Source organism: Hylobates moloch, unplaced genomic scaffold, assembly GCF_009828535.3.
Source record: "Hylobates moloch isolate HMO894 unplaced genomic scaffold, HMol_V3 SCAFFOLD_5, whole genome shotgun sequence".
Lineage (NCBI taxonomy): Eukaryota > Metazoa > Chordata > Mammalia > Primates > Hylobatidae > Hylobates > Hylobates moloch.
The window spans coordinates 61229660-61254942 of record NW_026652280.1 but is presented as its reverse complement, the minus strand read 5'-3'; the positions used below and the strand labels follow the sequence as shown (position 1 = coordinate 61254942).

At 38.4% G+C, this 25283-nt stretch overlaps 2 protein-coding genes and 1 pseudogene across 3 annotated transcripts in view; 1 reads left to right on the top strand and 2 right to left on the bottom strand.

The window, feature by feature from the left end:
• NDC80 (NDC80 kinetochore complex component) overlaps positions 1–10979 on the bottom strand; it is a 44987-nt gene extending 34008 nt beyond the window's left edge. The window contains exons 1-6 of the mRNA XM_032152698.2: positions 10851–10979; positions 9457–9566; positions 7464–7541; positions 4680–4803; positions 4408–4580; positions 3523–3625 (exon numbers count right to left, since the gene is read on the bottom strand). Of these exons, the coding sequence (XP_032008589.1) occupies positions 3523–3625; positions 4408–4580; positions 4680–4803; positions 7464–7541; positions 9457–9557 (579 nt within the window). The 5' untranslated portion in view covers positions 9558–9566; positions 10851–10979. The remainder of the gene's footprint in view (positions 1–3522; positions 3626–4407; positions 4581–4679; positions 4804–7463; positions 7542–9456; positions 9567–10850) is intronic.
• A 53-nt stretch (positions 10980–11032) lies between these two features.
• The window catches only part of METTL4 (methyltransferase 4, N6-adenosine), a 34076-nt gene continuing 19825 nt past the window's right edge, over positions 11033–25283 (top strand). For both annotated transcript variants that reach the window (XM_032152697.2, XM_058438573.1), the window contains exons 1-3: positions 11033–11384; positions 15194–16024; positions 19034–19096. In XM_032152697.2, the coding sequence (XP_032008588.1) occupies positions 15632–16024; positions 19034–19096 (456 nt within the window). In that variant the 5' untranslated portion in view covers positions 11033–11384; positions 15194–15631. The remainder of the gene's footprint in view (positions 11385–15193; positions 16025–19033; positions 19097–25283) is intronic.
• LOC116468700 (ubiquitin-conjugating enzyme E2 variant 1-like) lies at positions 13412–14145 on the bottom strand (annotated as a pseudogene).

Below are 25283 nucleotides of genomic sequence, written 5' to 3'. Positions count from 1 at the left end.
TTTGATATTAAGAAAACTACATGGCCAGGTATGGTGGCTCACACCTGTAATCCCAGCACGTTGGGAGGCTGAGGCAGGTGGATCACCTTAGGTCAGGAGTTCAAGATCAGCCTGGCCAACATGGTGACACCCTGTCTCTACTGAAAATACAAAAATTAGCCAGGTGTGGTGGTGGGCACCTGTAATCCTAGCTACTTGGGAGGCTGAGGCACGAGAATTGCTTGAACCTGGGAGGTGGAGGTTGCAGTGAGCTGAGATCACACCCCTGCATTCCAGCCTAGGCGACAAAGCAAGACTCTGTCTCAAAAAAAAAAACAAAACAAACAAAACAAACAAACAAACAAAAACCATAGAACGAAAAAACAAAAAAAAAAACAAAATCTTACTGAAGGAACAAAAGAGATGAATAAATGAGATTTAACACTTTCCCATATAAGATTAAATATTGACAGGATGGAAATTTCCCCTTATGTATCATAAATTCAATGTTATGTCAATAATAACAAAATCACAAGATTTTCTTAAAATCTGAAAAAATAATTTAGATAGTGAGGATATGACAATAGCTAACATTGTGAAAAGAAGAATGTTCCTTTTCTAGATAAACTATATTAGAAAGTGACAGGAATTAGTATGGTCATGAAGCAGGGACAGAAAAAAAAGAGCAGAGAAATAGGTTTAATTAAGAACATACTGGTGACAGTTCAAAACTGTGGGGAAAATATCATTTATTTATTTTTGAGATGGAGTTTTGCTCTACTGCCTAGGCTGGAGTGCAGTGGTGTGATATCGGCTCACTGCAACTTCCACCTCCTGGGTTCAAACGATTCTCATGCATCAGCTTCCCAAGTAGCTGGGACTTCAGGCGTGCACCATCACACCCGGCTAATATTTTTGCATTTTTAGTAGAGACGGGTTTTGTCATGTTGGCCAGGCTGGTCTCTAACTTCTGACCTTGGGTGATCTACCTGCCTCAGCCTCCCAAAGTGCTGGGATTACAGGCATGAGCCACAGCGCCCGGCCAATATCAGTTATTCCATAAATGGGACTGAGATACATGAGTGAATTATTTAAAAAAGAAGGCCTTCTATTTCTTATACTAAAATAAATTGGAGATGAATTAAGATTTAAACACAGCACAAAGAAGCCATAAAAATACCAGGAGAAAATTTGAAAAATTGTTTTTTAAAAAACATTGGGGAGGAAAAGAGGCCTTCCTAAACGTGGCTAAATTTCTAGGCTTACGTTAAATGAGAAAGAAAATTAGAAAAAGAAACCTTCAGTCTCTCATGGATTAATACATCACATCATGCAAAGCAATATAAAAAGGAGGGGATTCCAACTTAAATAATGGGCTTGGAGGGCCGGGAGTGATGGCTCACGCCTATAATCCCAGCACTTTGGGAGGCCGAGGTGGGCGGATCATGAGGTCAGGAGTTTGAGACCAGCCTGGCCAAGATGGTGAAACCCCATCTCTACTAAAAATACAAAAAATTAGCCGGACGTGATGGCAGGTGCCTATAATCCCAGCTACTTGGGAGGCTGAGGCAGAGAATTGCTTGAACCTGGGAGGCGGAGGTTGCAGTGAGCCGGGATTGTGCCACTGCACTCCAGCCCAGGCGACAGAGTGAGACTCGTCTCAAAAAAAAAAAACAAAAAAACCCCAAAAAACCAGAGGGGCTTGGAGGCATCGCAAGAGGCCTCTCCCCAAGTGAAGCTACTGCAGGTAATCCACAAGCTCCACATGCTATCTCCCGACCACATAATATCATAAGCTGCTTAGGCAAACAAGGGTTAAGTGTTCTAGTGACAATGGGGATATCTGATTGTGAGACCAAAAAAGTAGTTATCAAATGTCCATGGGCATCACTGGGGAGAGACAAATTGAATGCATAAATGTTATATATAAAGTCCAATGAAACTTGGATTTTTATTAATGGGCTATGGCATTGGAATTCTACTCTCTTGACAATGGGTAGTACTGTATGTACCAGCATGGCTCCTGGGTCAAAATCCATATATACCCAGTGCCTGCCTTCATTTAGTTAAAGGCGTGCTGATGGCCAAGACAATGTCAGGGGAACAGTATTAGCTTTAGGAATTATAGCACTAAGTAGGACAGGAAACTCAGAAGCTACAAAAGGAGAGACTGCATTAAATTAGATTAAAAACTCACATTTCTGAACAGATAAAACAGCACATGAAATTAAAAAAAAAAGAGAGAAAAAAATTACTTGCACCGTATAGACAGGAGCTAACTTACTCTGACTCAACCATTTTTGACTTGCAAAATGGCACTCTTGCAAATCAATACAAAAAAATCAAAAGAGTAGATATTATAATAGATGTAAAAAAGTTCACCTTTAAAAACAAAAAATGTAAATAAGAAAAAATTAGCTGTCAATTTTTTTTGCTTGTTGTGTTGCCAACTATTAAAACCATCAGTAAGTTTAATATATAAAGATTCAAATTCTTAGCAAAAAGCAAATGGTGAAATAAAACTTGCCTAAAAAACCATGTACAAGCAAGTTAAAAGAAAAATAACCATATAAAAACATAAATTGCTTAAATATATATACACACACACATATATATACACACATATATACACATGCATTTATATATAAACAAGCTATTTTTCACCTCCTAAATTGATAAAGATTTTAAAACAACAATGCTTATGGTTTGGAAAAATGGGTATGCTCAAACATTGTTGAGCTTTTAATTGGTACAAGTTTTCTAGAGAAAAATTTGTCAGTATGTATCAAAAGTTAAAAAAATATACATATAGTACTTTGCACAGCAACACGCACTTTTAAAACTATATCACAAGGGGTCGGTCGTGGTGGCTCAGGCCTGTAATCCCAGCACTTTGGGAAGTTGAGGCGGGCAGATCACCTGAGGTCAGGAGTTTGAGACCAGCCTGGCTAACATGGTGGAACCCCGTCTCTACTAAAAATACAAAATTAGCCAGGCATGGTGGTGCATGCCTGTAATCCCAGCTACTCAGGAGGCTGAGGCAGGAGAATTTCTTGAACCTGGGAAGCGGAGGTTGCAGTGAGCTGAGATCATGCCACCGCACTCCAGCCTGGGCAACAGAGCGAGACTCCCTCTCAAAAACAAAACAAAACAAAATATCAAGAGGAAACGTGTTATGTTATTGTCTGAGTTTGGAGATTATGGTTGTATCACTGTATGCTCCAAACTTCTTGCAGTGAATATGGATTTTAATTAAAAAGGGTAAAAATGAATTTCATGAGGGAAAAAAAAAATGAATTTCCTATTGACTCATATTTTTGAGTTGTAAAACCTCATGATAATAAATAATCTCCTTGTCAATTGGTACTGTCTTCCTTTTACCTGTGGTAATAGTTTGAAAAACTTAAAATTAAATGTGCTTTGAAAAATGAAAACTCTGAAGCAGACTTTGAGAATACTGTCAAAAGACTGGGAGAGAAAAATATTTTTTTGAGGAAAAAAACCCTTTCCCATGTATACATTTCAAAAGAACAAATCAAATACCTTGATGCAGTCTATTAGCCAAACTAAGGCTGCCACAATGTGAGGCCACGTATGAGGAGCCCCCACTGTATACATGGAGCTTTTGGATAGTGCAAAAGGATACCTATGAGAAATCAGAAAAACATAAGCTAATTTAATGTTATTATAATTTAGTAAAGATAATGGTTAATCGAGAAGTTACATTTAAAAAATTCCACATATATACTCAGTCTTGACTTGTTTAGAGGTAAGATATGTTGGGATTCTATCCTTAGTCATCCCAATCTCTGTGTATTTCTCTGTAGATTACTTTGTACATCTATCCCCCAAGCTGCAGAACTTGACCTATACAACCAATGTGCTGGACTACTCTCCCAAAACATCTTTTGTTCCCTAAAATATACCCCCAATAAACCACAGGTATATACACCTCCAAATCCATTCTTCCCCCTTTCAATTTCATTACGCTCTGTTTTCACCAGCCGTGAATCCTGGTTTTTTTTTTTTTTGGCTTCTGTAAAATCTGTGGTATCCAGCTTGTCTTTTCTATTCTCTGTCACTTCAGCAGTTCAGGGCTTTATATTCTATCTTCTGTTGCTCTGTAATAACCTACGAGTAGTTTTTTTTTTTAAACAAAGAAAAGTGTATTTAATCCGTCTGTATCCATCATCAAACTTCAGCAGTTACTAACAATTTGTTAATCCTTCCTGCTTCTACCATCAGCAATCTTTATTTGTTTTTTGTAAGCAGTTGCTTTTTTTCTTTTCAATTTATCCTACATATATTGCCCACAGTGGTCATCTTAAAACATATTATTTCTGTAACTCAAACTTTTTACAAATTGATTTAATTTGTTTCATCTCTGTGTGCCAGTCATGTCTCTAAACTAATAAGAAATATACATACCCAAGGTCTTTAAAGATTCTTGGAACCTCTTCTTCAAACTTTGTGTCAGGAAGTTCGTATGAGGGGCACAGGAAGCCATAAAGAAATGTGAAGATCTTCAGGAAGTCTTTAACAGAGGGAGCTTGTAGAGATTTCATGGACACATTATGTGCATAACCATTTTCTGTAAGAAACTACAATAATTTTTATGAACCACCAAATGTTTTGTAATGGAAAATTATCGGAAAATACCTATGACAATAATCACAGTTTAGATTAAAATCCTAAAATACCTCACAGAGTTGTCGAATACACTGCTGAATGAATGCTTTGTCATTAAGTGGTCTCGGGTCCTTGATTTTCTCAGAACTGGAAAATATACCAAGTTGACTATTCCGGGATCCATGTCCACTAGTTCTGGAAATATATTTTTAAAAAGCCAGTTAAAACTATTTGCTTCTGTGATCAAGTCTAAATTATTTCAAGGCAGTTTTGCATTTTAACATTAACATCAAACATTACATTCTTATAACTAAACAGAATTCTTTATTTAAAGCAGAGAAAAGGAACAAATAATGAAGAGTAAAATATGAGGTTACAGCAGTTAAAGATAAGGATGTAAAACGAGGCAAGAATAAACACACACTTGGCCGGGCACAGTGGCTCATGCCTGTAATCCCAGCACTTTGGGAGGCTGAGGCGGTGGATCACGAGGTCAGGAGTTCAAGACCAGCCTGGCCAAGATGGTGAAACCTCGTCTCTACTAAAAATACAAAAAAAATTAGCCAGATGTGTTGGCAGGCACCTGTAATCCCAGCTACTTGGGAGGCTGAGGCAGGAGAATTGCTTGAACTGGCGAGGCGGAGGTTGCAGTGAGCCAAGATCGTGCCACTGCATTCCAGCCTGGGCGACAGAGCAAGACTCCATCTCAAAAAAAAAAAAAAAAAAAAAAAAAGCAGACAGTACCAGTACCTTCTCATAGGGCAGTTTTGAGGATTGATTGAAAGATTTAATATAGATAAAGCACTTAAAACAATGTCTGGCCTATAGGAATACTCCACAAATACTAGATTTCGTAATTACTATGATCTCTAAAGTTTAGCTCTGAGATGAATTACATTACAAAAATGCTTTAAGATTTTTCATCAACTGAAATAAATACCAAAAATGGAAGTTTAAACCAATGAAACCAAATTGGTTTCATGGCAGAGACTTTTTTAAAAGGTGACAAGTACTTCATCTCTAAATATTTTCAAAAGAATGGAAGAAACAGGTTTGTCTTAAAGTTGTATTTTGTTTTGGCAAGACAACAACATAATTTATCGTCTTAATTTTGGGGTTGAACTTTTTAAAAAAATATCAATTTTATTGACATAATCTGTTTAGAATAAAATGCACCTGTTTAAAGCATACAGTTTGATGAAGTTTGACAATATACACATTTGTGTGACTTCTGCCAATCAAAATATGAGCATTTCTATCATCCCCCAAAGTCTCCTTGTGCCCCTTAATAGTCAGTCTTTCTCCAACCTGCAGCCTAGACAATCACTGACCTACTCCAGATAGATAGTTGTTCTCAAAGTGTTGTTTAGGGATCACTGAGAAGTCAAAACTATTTTTATGATAAAACTAAGATGTTATTTGCTCTTTTCATTTTCAATATCTCATGAGTGTACAGTGGAGTTTTCCAGAGGCTGGTAACATGATGTATGATATTGTAACAGATTAAATGCAGAATCAAGTATTAGAATCTAGCTGTCTGCTATTAAGCCATAAGAGATTTGCAAAAATGTAAAACAATATCACTCTTCTTACTGAAATTGTTTTATTTTTGAAAATATGGTTTTTAAAAGTTGAAAACATTTATGTTACCATGTAATGGGTTGTTATTTTAAATTGAATACATATTTTAAATTTTTCTCAGTTTTAATTTCTACTATGGTTAATTTTGACAGATATAGCCCATAAAACAAAAGCTCTGTGGAGTTCTCATTAATCTTTTAGACTGTAAAAATGACTAAAATGTCAGACTACATGATGTTTCCTCATTTTACATTTATTTTTTTGAGACAGGGTGTTTCTCTGTTGCCTAGGCTGGAGTGCAGTGGTGGTAACATGGCTCACTGGAGCCTCGACCTTCTGGGCTCAAGCAAACCTTCTGCCTAAGCCTCTTGAATAGCTAGGATTATAGGCGTGCACCATGATGCTTGGCTAATTTTTAAATTAAAAAAAGTTTTTTTTTTGAGACAGAGTCTCACTGTCACCCAGGGTGGAGTTCAGTGGTGTGATCTCAGCTCACTACAACTTCCACCTCCTGGGTTCAAGTGATCCTCCTGCTTTAGCCTCCCAAGTAGATGGGACTACAGGCATGTGCCACTGCCCCTGGCTAATAATTGTATTTTTTGTAGCAACAGGGTTTCACCATATTGCCCAGCTAGGTCTTGAACTCCTGGACTCCCAAAGTGCTGGGATTACAGATGTGAGCCACCACATCCGGTCTACACACCTGGCTAATTAAAAAAATTTTTTTTTGTAGAGACAGGGTCTTGCAATGTTGCCCAAGGTGATCTCGAACTCTTGGACTCAAGATCATCTCAGCCTCCCATCTAAGCCTCGCAAAGTGCTGGGATTACAGGTGTGAGCCACTGCACCTGGTCTACACGCCTGCCTGGCTAATTAAAAAAATGTGGAGTCAGGGTCTTGTCATGTTGCCCAGGCTAGTCTCGAACCCCTGAACTCAAGCAATCTTCCCATCTTGGCCTCCCAAAGTGCTGGGATTACAGGCGTGGCCACCATGCCTGGGCCACTCCTTATTTTAAAATGCGATGACTCCACTGTGTCTGAAAGCTAGGTGTAGAATTTTCAATCAACTATTTACTTGTAACAGTGAAATAGTGGTCTGAATGTGTTAGCTATACTGTCTAAAGCAGATACAACCTAAAATTTTAACCATTTAAAATCAGAGGAAAACTAGATTATAACTTTTCTCTTGAAAGGAACCATGTATTTGTTCTCTGAGGGCAACAATGTATGGCTATAAGAATCTCTTTATTAGAGCTAATAAAAAATATAATTACCTTTTGCCAAATAGTGAGACTTTTCTTTCAGATGTCGGTTTGTTTATACTCAACTTTCCAAAGGTTGGTTTCTCTTTGCTTTAAGAAAAATAGAAAACAACGCTTTAAAATAAAAATTAAAATTAGCTCAAGAAACTTTTAGAAATATATTAGAACCCAAAACTCTTCCTCACTACCTATAAAAATAATTCAAAAATCATAAAAATGTTTAGCAGTCACGAAAGCTGTTATAAATAGAATGGGCTAAACATGGTACTATAAATTATAATGCTTGTAATGTTGGGGGACCAGCAGAGGTCCCTCTGGTGTATGTACCCTTTGGTAGATTTAGTCTTTGTTTTAACCTCAGCAGAGTCTGTTTTACTCGTCTCATTTTTAATAACTATCTAAACATTTTCTACCCTAAATTTGCATTTCCAAAGGGTAAAAACAAGGTTAAAAAAAAAAAACCCTGAAGGTAAAGTACAAGATAGAAAATTTGTAGCCCAAAGACACAGAACATACTTTCAGGCCTAAATATCATTATTATTATTACTTACTAATTTGAAATTATTAACAGAAAAAATTAAAAATTGACACATAATTGTACCTACTTATGGAGTACATAGTGATGCTGCGATACATATAATGTACAGTGATCAGATCAGGGTAATTACCATATCCATCATCTCAAACATTTATCATTTCTTTGTTGGGAACAGTCAATATTCTCCTAGGTATTTAAAACTATACAATATATTATTGTTAACTATAGTCATTATACAGTGCTATAGAACACCAGGACTTATTCCTTCTATTTAGCTATAATTTTGTGTCCTTTAACAGATCTCTCCCTATTTCCCTCTTCTCCCTACGCTTCCCAGCCTCTAGCATCCATTTTATTTTTTACTTCTATGAGATAAACATTTTTTAGCTTCCACCTATGAGAACATGTGCTGTTTAATTGTCTGTTCCCTGCTTATTTCACTTATTTGCCAAGACAAAGAAAAGTGTAGGTAGGAAGTCCAGTTAAGACAAAATGGTTAAAGGTAAGGCTTGTTATGCAGATTTAAGTCTTTTGCTTCTCTGCAGAACAAAAATCCTATCTACATTATGATTTCCACTATCTTAACCACATTTACATTTTTTTTCTTTTAGAGCCTGCTCTGTATTAGAATGTAGCTGCACTTATTACATTATCTAAACTGCAGGCAAAAAAACATTGACAATGGTGACCTTTTAGCTTCTAACACAATTAAAGGCATCACGTCTTTTTGGTATAAGTAATGTATAACAGCACAAAAATTTTCTTGGTTTACAGTATTCCAAGGAAAAATATATAAATATTTCAAATTTCTAAAAGTAGCATAGGCTCATACTATGTAAATCCAAGTAATTTAAAAACAGTTAGCAAGTAACTTGTACCTCGGTACTAGAGAAGAATTATACAGCTCTACAATGGCTTACAAATAGCCTTCTCTTATCTAGAAGATAATCACTCATAATGAAAAACTATAGTTTATGATAGCAGGTTCTTTCAGATATTTTTCCAGCAAATCTTGAGGAAAGAGTTCGGAGGAGTGGTGTTTTGTAGGCTGCTACTGTATTATACCTTATTATGAGAGCAAATACTTTTGCTCTGATTTGATTGAAGCTTTGCTAATTGGAAATATCTCAGTGAACTCTAAGTTACAGCACAGAGCCTGCTTAAACAAGTAGCTCTAGAATAAGAGAGAAAAATAAGAGAGTACTGAACAAGAATTAACAGTCGTTTTAGGGGGTGCCTGGTAAAGCATTTGGCTTTGGGAATTTAAGAAACAAATGAGACACACAACACCTAGCAGAGTATTATGCCCACTTTTAGATTTCATTGATCCAAAATTAGGTACTCCTAGGAACAGACAAGATTCACCAAGACATCACTCATATTACATCTTTGTATTAACTATTTTTTATAATTTTTTTGCCTAAGATGATAAAGCATGCAAGTTAGAACCACGAGGGAAATACTCACGTTTGAGGGGTATAGAGGCCTTGTTTATTTACATCCTGGGATCTTAACTCCTGCATGGAGAGGCGGCCAGCACCACCGGTGGAAACTGAACTGCGCTTCATGCTTATGACCTACATTCACGAATTCAGTATTTAAAAAAAATTTTCCAGACAGAGATGGTGCATTAAGCAACTATTTATCCTTAAACAGAAAGACAGTCAGGTTTCATTGTTTCTTCAAGATCATCAACTTTCCCCTGGGGTATCTTTATTTGTTCATGTACACTGAAGTTCTCATTTGCAAGGAACATCTATTTAATTCCATTTAAAAATATTCAACATAACATTTATTAACTGCCCACTATGTATAAGGGAGTGTGCTAGGCAATGCAGGAGATGCAAAGATGAGTAAGTTACGGTTTTTGCCTTCACAAGGGTATCCGTGGTAGCTAAAGACCCGTCTGTTACCCAGACCACATTACTGCTGTTGGCTGTGCCTATTTCTATAGGAAGACAAAAAAATTACCTCAAATTGTCTTATTCACCTCAAAATGTTTCCTTTTCTTTGGTTTCAGAGAATGGAACTATTCTGTTTTCCTAATGTCAATCTCTCCTGCTCTATCCTTAACCCATTGTTTCCTCAATTACTGCCCTTTTGGCATCAATCTCCCCTTCAACAAGGATAAATCATCTGGTCCATAAAATGGTCTATAGGCTGCCTCCATTTACAAACCACATTAACAGGTCACTCCCTTCACATCTGCTAAAAAGGTTGTCTCCTAGGATACACATGATTGACAAAACTTTTGATCCTGTCTCATCTCTGCACCCAGCCTTCTCAGGACCTGCCCTGGCTTTCAGGAAGGTGACAATCCTTTTACTTCTCTGGGTACTCCTTAGTCTTTTACACAGATTACACTCTTCTTGATTTTGGCCGCCTATTTCTTCTTCAATATGCGCTTGTTCATCTATTCAACTTTTCCACTCACACCTGTGTGTCCACGTTTACTCTTTACTTATAATGTGCTCTCATGATTTAAGATGAAGACTTCTACACGCAGTCCTACAAGGCCATAAGAAGCTACACTAGTATTCAGACGCAACCCACCCAACGAGTCCTCTCTTGTCCATCTCTTTCCGCCCCCTTCAATTCTTCCCCGTTTCCTCTCCCGAGCCTCCACTCCTCATCAGTGTCCCCCAGGCCCTCCCCTTTCCTCCTTGGGAAATCGTTGCCACTAGAAATTTAATGGATCCCGTGAAACCAGCGCCTCGCACAGTTTTGGCCTCGAGGCTTCTCCCAACAGCAAACACCAAAACATTGCCTCAGGACCTCTAAATTTAAGTCATTGGCGCCATCACTTTCTTCCTCCAGAACAGTTCTGCAGAAACAAAGTTAATCCAGTGTCATTCAGTCACCTTTTTTCCAGTTTCCTGACACGACCCAGGGACCGAATTTCTGTAAACCGTGCAAGTATCCGCTGGATAGGACAGCAGTCATCAAAACACCAGGTCCTTTCTCTGCCCGCCAAGGCCGTTCGAATTTGAAATTCTCCGCCGGTGCTGACGTCATTACGCACGACGCGTGCAGTAACTTTGACGCGACCGCCTCGTCGCTGGAAGTCTGCGTGCTGGTCGCGCCCAGCCGCCTCACCCAGGAACTGGGGTCTGTGGGCCAGTGTAGCCGTCCCTACGAAGTCTGGCACGACCCCTAAAGTTAGGTCTGAAGACCCGTGGGCAGCCTGAGCGCCGAGGAGGGCCCTGAACGCTCAACTCGCCCTGGAAACGTTTTTCCGTACAGCAACATGGCGGCGCCCGTGGACTCTTAGAAAAGGAGAAAGCTTTTTTTCTGTGGACTGAAAGGGGCGTTTTTCATGATCACTATTTAGATGGGTGCTGTTTTCATGAGGAGAGTCTGGGAAGGCGGCGTCCGCTTTTCTGACAAGGGAAGAGGTGAGGTGGGAGAGGGGCTGCGGAGTGGGTGCAGTGGGCTCCAAGGATTGCGTTGGTACGGCTGCCGCCGAAATTCTGGCTCAGTATTTGATCACTTGCCGGAGTCTCAAGGTCCTCTAGTGGTGGCTGACCTGTGAGAGGCTAGGAAGAATCCGAGTGGTTGGGGGCGGGCGGCGAGGGAGTGGATGTGAAGCAGAGACGCAGGAGAGGGGTGCACTAATAACAGTAACAGTAGATCACTTTGCTAAAATAGGATTTCCTCGCTGCTGTGAGTTTGAACCCAGAAACAGGCACTGCCCAGTACCTAGAGAGTGGTGGTGATGAAAGATCTCACAGCTCCAGGAAGTCTGGATACTTGGGTCTGGTAGCAATTGTGCCATTAACTAGCGTTGTTATTTTTGGGCAGGTTGCCTTTCTGCTCTGACTTTCGATCTTCCCGTCGGAATTTCTAGCTCTCACTAGCCATTCCAGGACCGTTTCACCTCAGCTGTGGCCTATGAAGGGGATGGGGAGGAACCAAGGATTATATTAATATAAAAATTATATTAAAATTAGACAACCGTCCGATAATAAAAAGTCTCCTTGTGGAATGCTGTTAGGTTAAACTTTACCTACAGATTGTTAAATCCTTAGCACTAATGTTTTCCCCAGAAAAGATTAATGGAAACATCATTTGCTTTTCAGACTAGATAGTTGCTGCTTCCGAAGGTGGTTTTACACAAATACAAAATTAAAAAAAACCTTTGGTACAGAAAGAATTGCTTGTATTTCGGTATACATCCACAGTTCAGCATTTAGTGGTCCTGGCAGCAATTTGCCAGGAAGTCAAGCCTGCCAATTTCCTGATATTCCTGCTGTGCACCCCAACTTCTTAATCCCTGCTGAGGATCTTGAGAAGCAGCAGCACCAAAACCAAAGTAGGCACCAAATTCAAGGTTCTTTTGCTTCCAGTTGTCACATTTCAAGCTAGACTCCAATAGATTGCAAGGATGATCAAATGAGAGCCCTGTCTAAAACTTCAATTTTTAAGAGCAAGCACAATTGCAGGAAAAGAAAACAATTCAGAGGGATCATGTGTGCTTACAGTTGTCTTCATGTGGCCTTTTCCCAGGTTTAACCACCAAGGACCCTGACAGCCCGGGTGTCTGAATAACCCTGGTGACTCTTTTCACCATATCAAAACCTGAGTTGAAAAGCTGATGATAACAGCAGAAGGTGGCAGGCCTGAGGACCCAATATTCATTTCCTAGGCTGGTGGAGAGTGAATAAATGTTCTTCCAACCTTACCTTATGGCTTCTGGTCAAAGCAAGGAAGTGTCATGGAAAGTGTTGGGTGGTGACCGTGCAAAAAGAGACTTGACGGGGAGGGAGCAGCATCTCTTGATAAAGGTGGGGAAGAGAAGATATGGGGAAAGCTCTGAATTCCTCATGGAAAGTGAATCTCAGAGGGGAGTGGAGAGGAGGGCTTATGGTCTGTTGTTTGGCCAAGGGTGGGAGTGGAAGAGGTGGGGACAGGACAGTGGTTTGGAAGGAGCATCACTGAATACTTAAACTGAATGCCCACACACTCTGCATTGGTCCCACAGGTTGTGATCTTCACGTCTACTCTAACAAGCCTCCCAGGCTAGAGGGCTGTTGCAGGGGGTGGGGGTGGGAGGCAGGGAGAGCGGTAGGGGGAGAAGGCAGAGACCCCAGGCCATGTAAGGAGGAGCAAGGTGATTGTGTGATGTCTTTCCACAGCTGAATTAGATGTACCCCACCAGTTATGATGGGAGTCAATTTAAATATACTTGCTTGATCCTGTCGCTTGACAGGATGATTTGTTATAGCACAACTTACATATTTCAAATGGACAAAAAAGTTAGCATCATTCAGAGTATCTTAAGATACATTTCTTTTGAATAGGAGCATCCTTTCTAGTACTGTGAGGTCTACAAGATGTATCTAGAAAATTTACTACTGTTGAAAATGAAGACTGCTTAAATTGAATGGGGGTGGGGAAAAGGGACTATGGTTTTTCTTTTTGATTAATTACTGTAACACTGTCTTTCAGGCTGCTGAGGGAGTTTCATGTTTTCTTTAGATGTCATTAGGTGTCCAACCTCTTCCAAGACAACTTTGATGCTATGTGAATTCTGCTATTTTGCTGGCACTGAAATGGCTCTTGAGTCCACCACTCCTTTAAAACAGCATTAATTTTTGTTACATATCTTACAAAGGGGAGTGCTGCTGGGTATTTAGGTCCACATTCTATTTTAAGGCTATATATTCAGTTTTCGTAAATTGTTCTTGGAGGCCCAATTATCATCCCTGTCCATTTGGTAAGTGTCATGTCTTTATCATCTTCTAGACTCTAGCTATCTGTGCCATCTCATACTCCTTTTTTTTTTTTTTTGAGACATAGTTTCACTCTTATTGCCCTGGCTGGAGTGCAGTGGCGCAGTCTCGGCTCACTGCAACCTCTCCCTCCTGGGTTCAAGTGATTCTCATGCCTCAGCCTTCTGAGTAACTGGGATTACAGGCGCATGCCACCACGCCCAGCTAATTTTTGTACTTTTAGTAGAGACAGGGTTTCACCATGTTGGCCAGGCTGGTCTCGAACTCCCGACCTCAGGGGATCCGCTCGCCTCGGCCTCCCAAAGTGCTGCGATTACAGGCATGAGCCACCACGCCCAGCCACTCCTTTCTAACCTTCTTCAGGTTCTTCCAACAGTTGGAAATTGAGAGGTACTCCTACTCCTGAGCCTGTGGTGGCTGCCATCATGTCACTGTCACTCTTAGGCTGGCCCCTTCTTCCCTCTAATTCATTTCTGACACTATTTCTATCTTGAGATAGTGTCATGTCTCCCAGATTCATTGTACAGACATGAATAATTACATCATTGGTCATTGGTGATCAACTCAGCCTTCATCCCTGCACTCAGTAAGGCTACAGGGGCTGTGAGCCAGGAACTGTGGATGAAAACCAATGTACATCATAATATCACTCATGGAGTGAGAAATTTGAATCTAAATGCTATGATTATTAATTGTGCCATTAAGCACTCATTTCTTTCTTTCTTTTTTTTTTTTTTTTGAGACAGAGTCTCGCTCTGTCCCCCAGGCTGGAGTGCAGTGGCGCGATCTCGGCTCACTGCAAGCTCCGCCTCCCGGGTTCACGCCATTCTCCTGCCTCAGCCTCCCGAGTAGCTGGGACTACAGGTGCCCGCCAACACGCCCGGCTAATTTTTTGTATTTTTAGTAGAGACGGGGTTTCACCGTGTTAGCCAGGATGGTCTCGATCTCCTGACCTCGTGATCTGCCCGCCTCGGCCTCCCAAAGTGCTGGGATTACAGGCCTGAGCCACCACGCCCGGCCGCACTCATTTATTTCTTATTCTGTCCCCTCTTAACTTCTCCACTGCACTGGATTTAGAAAGCAATATCTAGAACTCTAATCCATCTTTTGAAAAAGGTTAGTTCTGAGAAACCTAGTTATCCAAGGGTTATTGCTTAGAACCAATTACAGATCTAGACTCTTAACCTTGCAGTTTTGCTAGGGTTTGGTGCTTCTGATGTGCTGTTAAAATTGCATTTTCTCTGACTAGAACAATTTTTTCTTTTTACCTTATTACTCCATTTGTAGTAGTGATTAAGTAGGGCAGATGATACTGGAGAATGGGCTGACTTACTATGACAAGTGTAGTTTGCAAAAACGAGGGATTACCTGCTAACAGCACCTTCTGAAATTCTGTGTCCCTCTCTAGATAGATTTAGCTCATTAAAAAGGGTGAATTCACATAGCTAATGTAGTGTTCTTTGCTTTTACAGGATACTTTGTCCTTTTAAGGATTCAATGACTTCCTGACTTGGAGGATGTGGACCTAGTGGCTAGACCCAAGGACCAAAGCAAGAAGTCGTGGGGGGCCCAGGAAGACAGGAGGATCACATTGGGATTCCAGACATAAGATCAGGTTTTAACCCCCTTTGGCCAAATTTTGGCTGAAAATGTTGAATTATCAACTCTGAAGTTAAAAAGAAAGTTTATATTAAAACATTGCAATTTTCCTTAGAATTTCTGTATATATTAACATCATGAATGATAAATTCTCTTCAATGTGCATGTCAGGTTTATGTACTTGTATATCAAATCTATCTGTGTATATGAAGTGTATGTTTATTGAAATACAAGACATTTAAGAAGCTGATCTGGAAAGTTGGATTTTAATTCTAGTTCCTAATTCCCAGAGGCTTTTTTAAAGGAAGGGAATGTCTGTGGTACACCAGTTGTCAGCTGGGTGGTTACTGGATCATCTTTCTTTTATCAACAAGATAAACTATCAGCTTCACCAGCATCATGAACCTTGTTGCAGTAAAAATGAGTTCACTACTTCTATTCACTTTGAGTCTCTACAAATGGATTCTGTGTCCTCCTCTGGAGCCTGTGCTGCATTTATTGCTTCTGACTCTACCACTAAGCCAGAGAATGATGATGGAGGAAATTATGAAATGTTCACACAGTTTGTTTTTCGACCTGAACTGTTTGATGTCACCAAACCTTATATAACTCCATCTGTTCACAAAGAATGCCAGCAAAATAATGAAAAGGAAGATCTGATGAATGGTGTTAAAAAAGAAATCTCCATTTCTATTATTGGGAAGGTAGAAAGTTTTAAGAAATATTTATTTTTCTCCAGAAAACATAATTGAGATTTATCATCTAAATGTCTTAAATATCTGGTGATTCATTAAGTATAAAGAAGAATCAGTAAAACCCAAAAAGGCTTTAGCATATCTGAAATAATTTGTAGCTTTTTTCTAGCTTCAACTATTCTTAGAAGACCAAATTGCATAGTATTTCAAAAATAAGCAAAGATGGCTGGAAAGTGAATTCTCTGTAAATTAAGCAAAGAAAATAAACCCAGATAGCAAAAAAACAAACGAAAAACTCCCAAAAAACCCTTTTCTTGATTAGGCATTTGTATTAATTGAATATGTTTACAACTGTTTTTGCTTAAAAAAAAAAGTTTTTCTGCAAAATTTCTAAGCAGTAAGTGTTTATTTGGAGGTTTTTAGAGAGCTATCCCTTTTAGATATGTAATAAAAGTTTGTAAGAGGGGTGATTGTTTTAAAAGTTTCTGGTGATACAAGTAGAAGGCTCCTGTGGTAAATATACTCGTTTGTAAAGTGTATGTATTTGTATATTCACACTGGTGCAATCTTTTAGTAGAGTTTTGGGAATGCCATACGGGATCAAATTAATTATGCTTTAATACTTTTTATATCTTTCAGGAATTTAGAGGTGATTTTACAAAGTCCATTTTAGATATCTGATATCAGCATTGTCTTTTTTACTTATTTTTATTTGTTTATTTTATTTATTTATTTATTTATTTATTTATTTATTTATTGTTTTGAGACAGAGTCTTGCCCTGTCACCCAGGCTGGAGTGCAGTGGTGCTATCTCAGCTCACTGCAAGCTCCGCCTCCTGAGTTCACGCCATTCTCCTTCCTCAGCCTCCCGAGTAGCTGGGACTACAGGTGCTCACCACCATGCCTGGTTAATTTTTTGTATTTTGTATTAGAGACAGAGTTTCACTGTGTTAAGCCAGGACGGTCTTGATCTCCTGACCTCGTGATCCACCCGCCTCGGGCTCCCAAAGTGCTGAGATTACAGGCTTGAGCCACCGTGCCTGGCCTCAACATTTTCTTTTTTAGTGATAGGATTAATATTCATTACTCACCGAACAAACGTTTAAGCTCTTTCTATGTGCCATTGTATGCAGAGTGATGAAACAAGATAGACATAATCCCTCCCTGATGGATCTTATAATTCGGTGGAGAAGAAAGATATTAAATACGAAAGTTTGTTGAGAATTAGAATGAGGAAAGTAATAAAGAAAATACATTTTCTGAAATGGAACTTTTTAATTTTGTGACTTTTTTCTTGTGCATATTTTTCTTTTTTTAATTTTAATTTTAATTTTTAAGTTCACAGGTACGTGTATAGGTTTGTTATATAGATACACTTGTGTCATGGGGTTTTGTTGTACAAATTATTTCATCACCCAGGTATTAAGCCTAGTACCCATTAGTTTTTTGTCCTGCTCCTTTCCCTCCTCTCATCCTCTGACCTCCACCCTCCAGTAGGCCCTAGTATCTGTTGCTCCCCTCTATGTGTTCATGTGTTGATCCCCCCTTTTTTTTTGAGACGGAGTCTTGCTTTGTTGCCCAGGCTGGAGTGCAGTGGCATGATCTCGGTTCACTGAAACCTCTGCCTCCCAGGTTCAAGCAATTTCTCCTGTCTCAGCCTCCTGAGTAGCTGGGATTACATGCGTCCACCACCATACCTGGGCAATTTTTTGTATTTTTAGTAGACACCTTGTTGGCCAGGCTGGTCTTGAACTCCTGATCTCAGGTGATCCACCTGCCTTGGCCTCCCAAAGTGCTGAGATTACAGGCGTCAGCCACCATGTCCAGCCCCCTTTTTCCTTTCATCAAATATTTATTGATCATTTACTATGTGTCACGCACAGAAAAGAAAATATTTAGTGTTGTCTGAGGTCTCAGTAAAATAGTATGTTGTAATATAAGTAATTCAGATAATAACAAGCCTTTGTAAAGGACTTTATAGTTTACAGGGTATGGGCATTAATTTTTAATGTTTAATCTCTCAGGTTGGGTAAATTTCTCATAACATGGAAAAAAATAGATGAGCCTATGTAATAAATGTAATCTTGATGACACTTACCTTCTGATATGCTAAAGCAAATTATACAATATTAAGTCCATTTATTTATTTAGCCAACAAACATTTATTGTTAGCATGCTAAGAGTTTGACACAAGGTAAGCACTGGGGTTTCAGCTGTAAAAAGTACAAAGTCCTTACTCTATATTGCACGGCCTTACATGTTCTTTTCTATGGAATTGTTAGATACAGAACAGTGTTAATATAAATCTGATTCATACCTAACCCTCAGATCAGTCATAAGCACATTGGAATTTCTTTTGATGATAGCATCTGGCTAGTTCCTCTTCTCAGAAATAAAGGAAATTGAGAATAACTATACCGTATATAAAGTGATAGATGGCACTGGTAACTTCATACAGTGTCGTAGTTTCCTTGTATTTCATGGGTGCTGATGCTACACTTTATCATGTGGAACTAGGTTTTTTTTTTTTTTTTTGAGACGGAGTCTCACATGCCGTGCTCCTGCCTCAGCCTCCCAAGTAGCTGGGACTACAGGCGCCTGCCACCATGCCTTGCTAATTTTTTTTTTTTTTTGTATTTTCAGTAGAAACGGGGTTTCACCATGTTAGCCAGGATGGTCTCGATCCCCTGACCTTGTGATCCGCCCGCCTTGGCCTCCCAAAGTGCTGGGATTACGGGCGTGAGCCACGCGCCCGGCCAGAACTAGTTCTTATTAATAGCAGATAAAGCTGAGGTGACCTTTTACAATCCATTTTGTTTATGCTGTTGTTTTTAATTTACTTGGGAAAGCTTACCTCCTCAGTCCATATCCTTTGCATTGATTTTGACCTCAGTAGACAATTGTTACTATTAATTATTAATTATTAGACTGAGATATAAGACATAAATAATGTTATAATGAAAAAGCAAAATATTGATGGCAACATAACTTTTCCCCTGTAATTGATCTACCATTTAGAAGCGTAAAAGATGTGTTGTTTTCAATCAAGGAGAATTGGATGCGATGGAATACCACACAAAGGTAAGTGTAAAATGTTCATTGATCACATTGGAAGATTAATGTGAAGTAGTAGAAAATAAATGGACAACATAAATAAGGATTTTTTTTCAAAATCAAGCAGTCATTTTGATCAGGCTTAGCACTTAATATATTTATTGTTAATTTTATAGTAATGAACAGTTTAAACCAGTTTTGTCTATTTTTTTTTTTTTGAGACAGAGTCTCATTCTGTTGCCCAGGCTGGAGTGGAGTGGTCGTGGTGTGATCTCAGCTCACTGTAGCCTCTGCCTCCCGGGCTCAAACAATCTCATGCCTTGGCCTCCTGAGTAGCTGGGATTATAGACGTGTGCCACCATGCCCTGCTAATTTTTTGTATTTTTAGTAGAGATTGTGTTTCACCATGTTGGCCAGGCGGGTCTCTAACTCCTGAGCTCTGGCCATCCGCCAGCCTCAGCCTCCCAAAGTGCTAGGATTTTACAGGAGTGAGTGACTGCGTCTAGCCTAAACCAGTTTTTATTGGAACTTCATGTACTTCTATTACTTTAGATATTTAACAAAGTAAACTTATGCTATGTTGGTTAAGTTTAGAGATTTTCGAGATTATAAAATCCTATTGTCTATAGATAAAACAATATATTAAGATAGTGGCAGAAGAGAGCATGAGTAATGTGAAGGATATGTTTCTAGAACATAGTGATAAATGAGATCAGAGAGTTAAAGAAATGAGAAGAAACAGAATGAACACAAATATTTTAAGCTTCATTTTTTTTTTTTTCCATGGAACACCTTTGAAATGGCAAAATTTGGTCTGGAATTCGGTCTTGTTGAATTAATGTGATGGTAGAACACTGGGTTTTTTTCCCTTTCTTCTTTGTTGTAGTAGAATATACATAAAATTTTCCATTTTTAACCATTTTTAGGTGTAAAATTCTATGGCATTAAATGCATTCACAGCGTTGTACCACACCACTGCTGTTCATCTCTAGTACTTTTTCATCATCCCAAACTGGAATGCTACCATTATTTAATAACTCCCCATTCTCCCTGTCCCCCAGCTGCTGCTGGTATCCTTTATTCTACTCACTGTCTCTGTGAATTTGCCTATGGTAGGTATTTCATAGAAGTGGAATCATACAATGTTTATCTTTTTGTATCTGGCTAATTTCACTTAGCATAATGTCTTCAAGGTTCATCCATGTTGTAGCATTTATCAGAATTTCCTTCCTTTTTAAGGGTGAATAATATTTCATTGTTTGTATATACTACATTTTGTTTATTCATTTATTTGTTCATGGTCATTTGGGTTGTTTCCACATTTTGGCTATTATGAATAATGTTTCTGTGAACATTGGTGTACAAGTGTCTGTTTGAGTCCCTGCTTTTTTTACGTATATACCCAGAAGTGGAATTGTTGGATTAGCTTTTATGTTTAACTTTCGTTTTTTCTTTTGAGGTAGGGTCTCACTGTGTTGCCCAGGCTGGAGTGCAGTGGTGCAATCATGGCTCACCGTGGCTTTGAACTCTTGGGCTCAAGTGATCCTCTTGCCTCAGCCTTCTGAGTAGATGGGACTACAGGCATGTGCTACCACGCTCAGTTAATTTTTTATTTTTTTGTAGAGATAAGGTCTTACTGGTCTTGAACTCCTGAGCTCAAGCAGTCCTCCTGCTTTGGCCTCCCAAAGTCCTGGGAATACAGGCAAGAGCCACTGTATGCAGCCCGCGCCCCCCTTTTTTTTTGATCATAGCCATTATGATGGATATAAAGTGGTATCTTATTGTGGTTTTTGTAAAGACATTGGGTTTTAAATATTCTGAAGACAGCTGAATACACAAATGTTAAATCCCTCAATGTGAGCAGTTTATCTGTTAATTTTGGAAATACACCTATTTTCTGGAAATGCCGCTTGCAAGGTTAACTGCAGAAATATCAGGAAAATCCAGGGTATTTATATCTATAAAAAATTAATGAGATTTACTTTCACTTTAAAGTTTACATGAAATTAGAAAATAGAATTTCTTGAATTCATGTATATTCTAATTGCTAAATACTTGTATTAATCATGAATACAAATTATGAAACGTGCTGCAGAATGGAATCAAACTCTTAAAAAAGTAGTAGGACAGAATATTTGCTGAATCAGATTTAGAGGTTTGACTGTCCGGTAGTGCCAGTCCTGCCCATCCCCATCCTTTTCTCATCACTCCTCTTTTTAATAAATTTGTTTTCTTTCCCCATATAAATTTTAGGATCAATGATAACATCTAGTTAGAAAACCTATTGCCATTTTTATGGCATCAGTTAAATTTCTAAATTAAATTAGGGCAGTGTTGACATCTTTAAGATGTTGGTGATTCTGCCCCAAAACATGAATGTATTTTTCCATTTGTTCACATTTTGTTGTGTCGTTGTGTAAAATTTTCTTTATAAAGGCCTTGCAGATTTCTTGTTAAGTTGTAGTAATTTGTTGTTGTTGTGTCTCTTGGATTTTCCAGATATATAACTCTTTCAAATAGTAGTAATTTTACTTATACCTTTCCAATTATCATGTTTCTGATTTCTTCTCTAATTCTATAGGGTGGAAATTATAATATAATATTAAAGAATATTTGTGTGCATAGTAAACATAAGTAATATATGTGAGCATAGTTACTTTGTCTTGTCCTTGACAAGAGGGATAATTTCATCATTAAGCATAATACTGGGTTTCAACTGAGTTGGAAATAACATGTTAGGCATATATGGAGATTGAACAGATTTTTTTTTTCTTTTTAAAAAATTTTTTTCCATGAACCTATTGATCCTATTGAAGGAGACTGAATAGATTTCTCCTATGATTCTTCCTCATATTAACCATCCTTGCATTTGCAGAATATATTCCAAATGATCATGACGTTACTATTTTTAAAATGTTCTACTGGATTTTTTTTTTTTTTGAGACAGAGTCTCACTCTGTCGCCCAGGCTGGAGTGCAGTGGCGCATCTCCGCTCACTGCAAGCTCTGCCTCCTGGGTTCATGCTATTCTCCTGCCTCAGCCTCCCGAGTAGCTGGGATTACAGGCGCCCGCCACTATGCCCAGCTAATTTTTTTGTATTTTGTTAGTAGAGACGGGGTTTCACTGTGTTAGCCAGGATGGTCTCAATATCCTGACCTCATGATTTGCCCACCTCGGCCTCCCAAAGTGCTGGGATTACAGGCGTGAGCCATCGCACCCGGCCTCTTCTGGATTTTATTTGCTAATATTTTATTTGGGACCGTCATAAGAGAGATTGGTCTGATATATTTACTTCTTTGGCCTTATATATAATTATATATGTAAATATGTAGGATGTCTGCACACTGGAGAACTTACTAGCCCTCTCGTGTTGGAAGCTAGAAGTTTTCCTTCTTTTTACTTTCCAATTTTCTGGAGCAACAGAAAAATAATTGGGAAAATTTGTTCTTTAAAAGTTTGATAAAGTTTGATAGAACCCCCCCTTTGTAACCATCTCAGTGTTTTGCTTTTTGTGGTGGATATTTTTTTGGCGACTTTACTTTTTCTTCTTTTCTTTTTTCTTTATTTATTGATAGAAGAATTTAATGGTGAGACTTTTTCTCTGGGCACAGCTTTAGCAACATCATGTAAGTTCCGATGTGTTTTAATTGTCATGGGGGAAGGTTTTTAGTAACAAAATCAGGTTTTTTAATAGAGAACAGGATTTTCAGGTTTTCTGTTTCTGTTGATGTCAGTTTTCACAAGTTTTATTTTCTAAGAAATGTGTTCATTTCAGGCTGGACATGGTGGTTCATGCCTGTAATCACAGCACTATGGGAGGCCGAGGTGGGCAGATCACTTGATGTTAGGAATTGGAGACCAGTATTGCCAACATGGTGAAATCTCATCTCTACTAAAAATATAAAAAAATTAGCCAGGTGTGGTGGTGGGCACCTATAACCCCAGCTACTCGGGTTGCTGAGGGAGGAGAATTGTTGGAACCTGGGAGGTGGAGGTTGCAGTGAGCCGAGATCATGCCACTCCATTCTAGCCTGGGTGACAGAGAGACTCCATCTCAAAAAAATAAAAAACAAAAAACAGAAATGTGTTTATTTCATCCTAGCTGTCAAATTTGTTAGCATGAAGTCATGTTATGTTATGCTTTCTTTTAATGTCTGTAGGATCTGTGGTGATAATAACTTTTTCATTGCTTTTATTAGTAATTTGTGTTTTTTTAATAGGTAAAATATACATATCATAAAATTTACTGTTTTAACCGTTTTTAGATGTACAATTTAGTGACACTAAGTACATTCAGAGTGTCATGCCATCATCACCACATCCATCTTCAGAACGTGTTCATCATTCCAAACTGAAACTACACATTAAATAGTAACTCCCCACTCCCCCTTCCCCTGCTACCTGGTAACTAGTATTCTACTTTCTGTCTCTGTGAATTTGCCTATACCTCATATAAGTTAAATCACATAATACTTGTCCTTTTGCATCTGGCTTATTTCACTATGTCTTCAAGGTTCATCCATGTAGCATATATCAGAATTTCCTTCCTTTTTAAGACTGAAAAATATTCCATTTTGTGTAAATATTACATTTTGTTTATCCATTTGTTTATGGACTTTTGGGTAGTTTCTACCTTTTGGCTACTGTGAATAATGCTTCTCTGAAGACAGGTGTACAAATATCTATTCCAGTTCTTGCTTTTAATTCTTTTGGATATATACCCAGAAGTGGAATTGCTGGATTTTATCATAATTCTGTGATTAATTTTTGGGGGAACCACCATACTGCCTTCCACAGTGGTTCTATCATTTTACATTCCTACCAGCAATACCCAAGGGCTCCAGTTTCTCCACATCCTTGCCAACACTTTTGTTTTTTGATAATAGCTATCCTAGTAGGTGTGGAGTAGTATCTCATTGTGGTTTTGATTTGTATTTACCTAATGGTTAGTAATGTTGAGCATCTTTTTATGTGCTTGTTGGCCATTTGTATATTTTCTTGAGAGAAATGTCTGTTCATATCCTTTGTTCATTTTCTGGGCTGTTTGTTTTTTTTCTTGTTGAGTTTTAGAAGTTCTTTATATATTCTGGATATTAACCCCATATCAGATATATGATTTACAAATATTCAAAGAACAAGCTTTTAATTTAGTTAATTTTCGTTACTATCTCTGTGTTTTCCATTTTATTGACTTCTGTTTTTTTTATTATTTCTTTTGGTTTACTTTGCTCTTCTTTTTCTAACTTTTTTAATTTTTAATTTTCTTGGGTATTTTCTTAAAGTGGAATGTTATGTCGGTTAACTTACATCTTTTTTTCTTTTCTAACTTAAGCACTTAAAGCTGTGAGTTTCCCTCTAAATCACTGCTTTGGTTGCCTTCCACGTATTTTGATATTTTGTATTTCACTTTGATTCAATAAAAAGTATTTTCTGATTTTCCTTATTATTTCATCTTTGACCTATATGAATTATTTAGAAGTGTTCTATTTCATTTCCAGATAATGAGTTTATCTCAGTGTCTTCTTGTTCTTGATTTCTCATTTAAATCCAATGGGGTATAGAACATACTCTTAGGATTTCAGTCCTTTTACATTTATAGAACCTTGTCTTATGGCCCAGCATACGAGTTATCTTTGTGCCTGTATTATATGCTTTTGGGAAGAATATATATTATCTATACATATTCTTTCCAAAAATTGTTAGATGCAGTGTTCTATGAATGTCAGATGCAGTGTTCTATGAATGTCAGATAAAGTTAGTTGATAGTATTTTTCAGAACTTCCTTGTCTTTAGAGATTTTTGCATTAATTTCTCACTTGCTGGGTAGATTTTTTTTGGGTTGGTTTAGAATAGTGTTTAAGGCTAATTAGGCCCCTATACTGATGCAAGATCCATCTAATTACCCAATACCCCGTCAAGAACTGTGAAGTGTCTGGAATTTTACCCTATTTGGAAGCTAACAAGTTAGCTTGCCTTAGTTTCATGGATGCTAGCAGAAGATAGGAGACTCTTAGGTCAGGGACAAAGGATTTTACTGCTCCTGGCACAGCATGTGCTTTATGCTCACAGGCTCCCTTTGTACCCCATGTCCCATGAGGACAATGGCAATCAACGTAGTTAGATGCTGTGCATGCAGTGGGTTTGCTATGCATGCAGCGATTCTTTGATTCACAGCTAAGGATCCCAAGCTTAAGGAAGTCTCATCTTTTAAGTG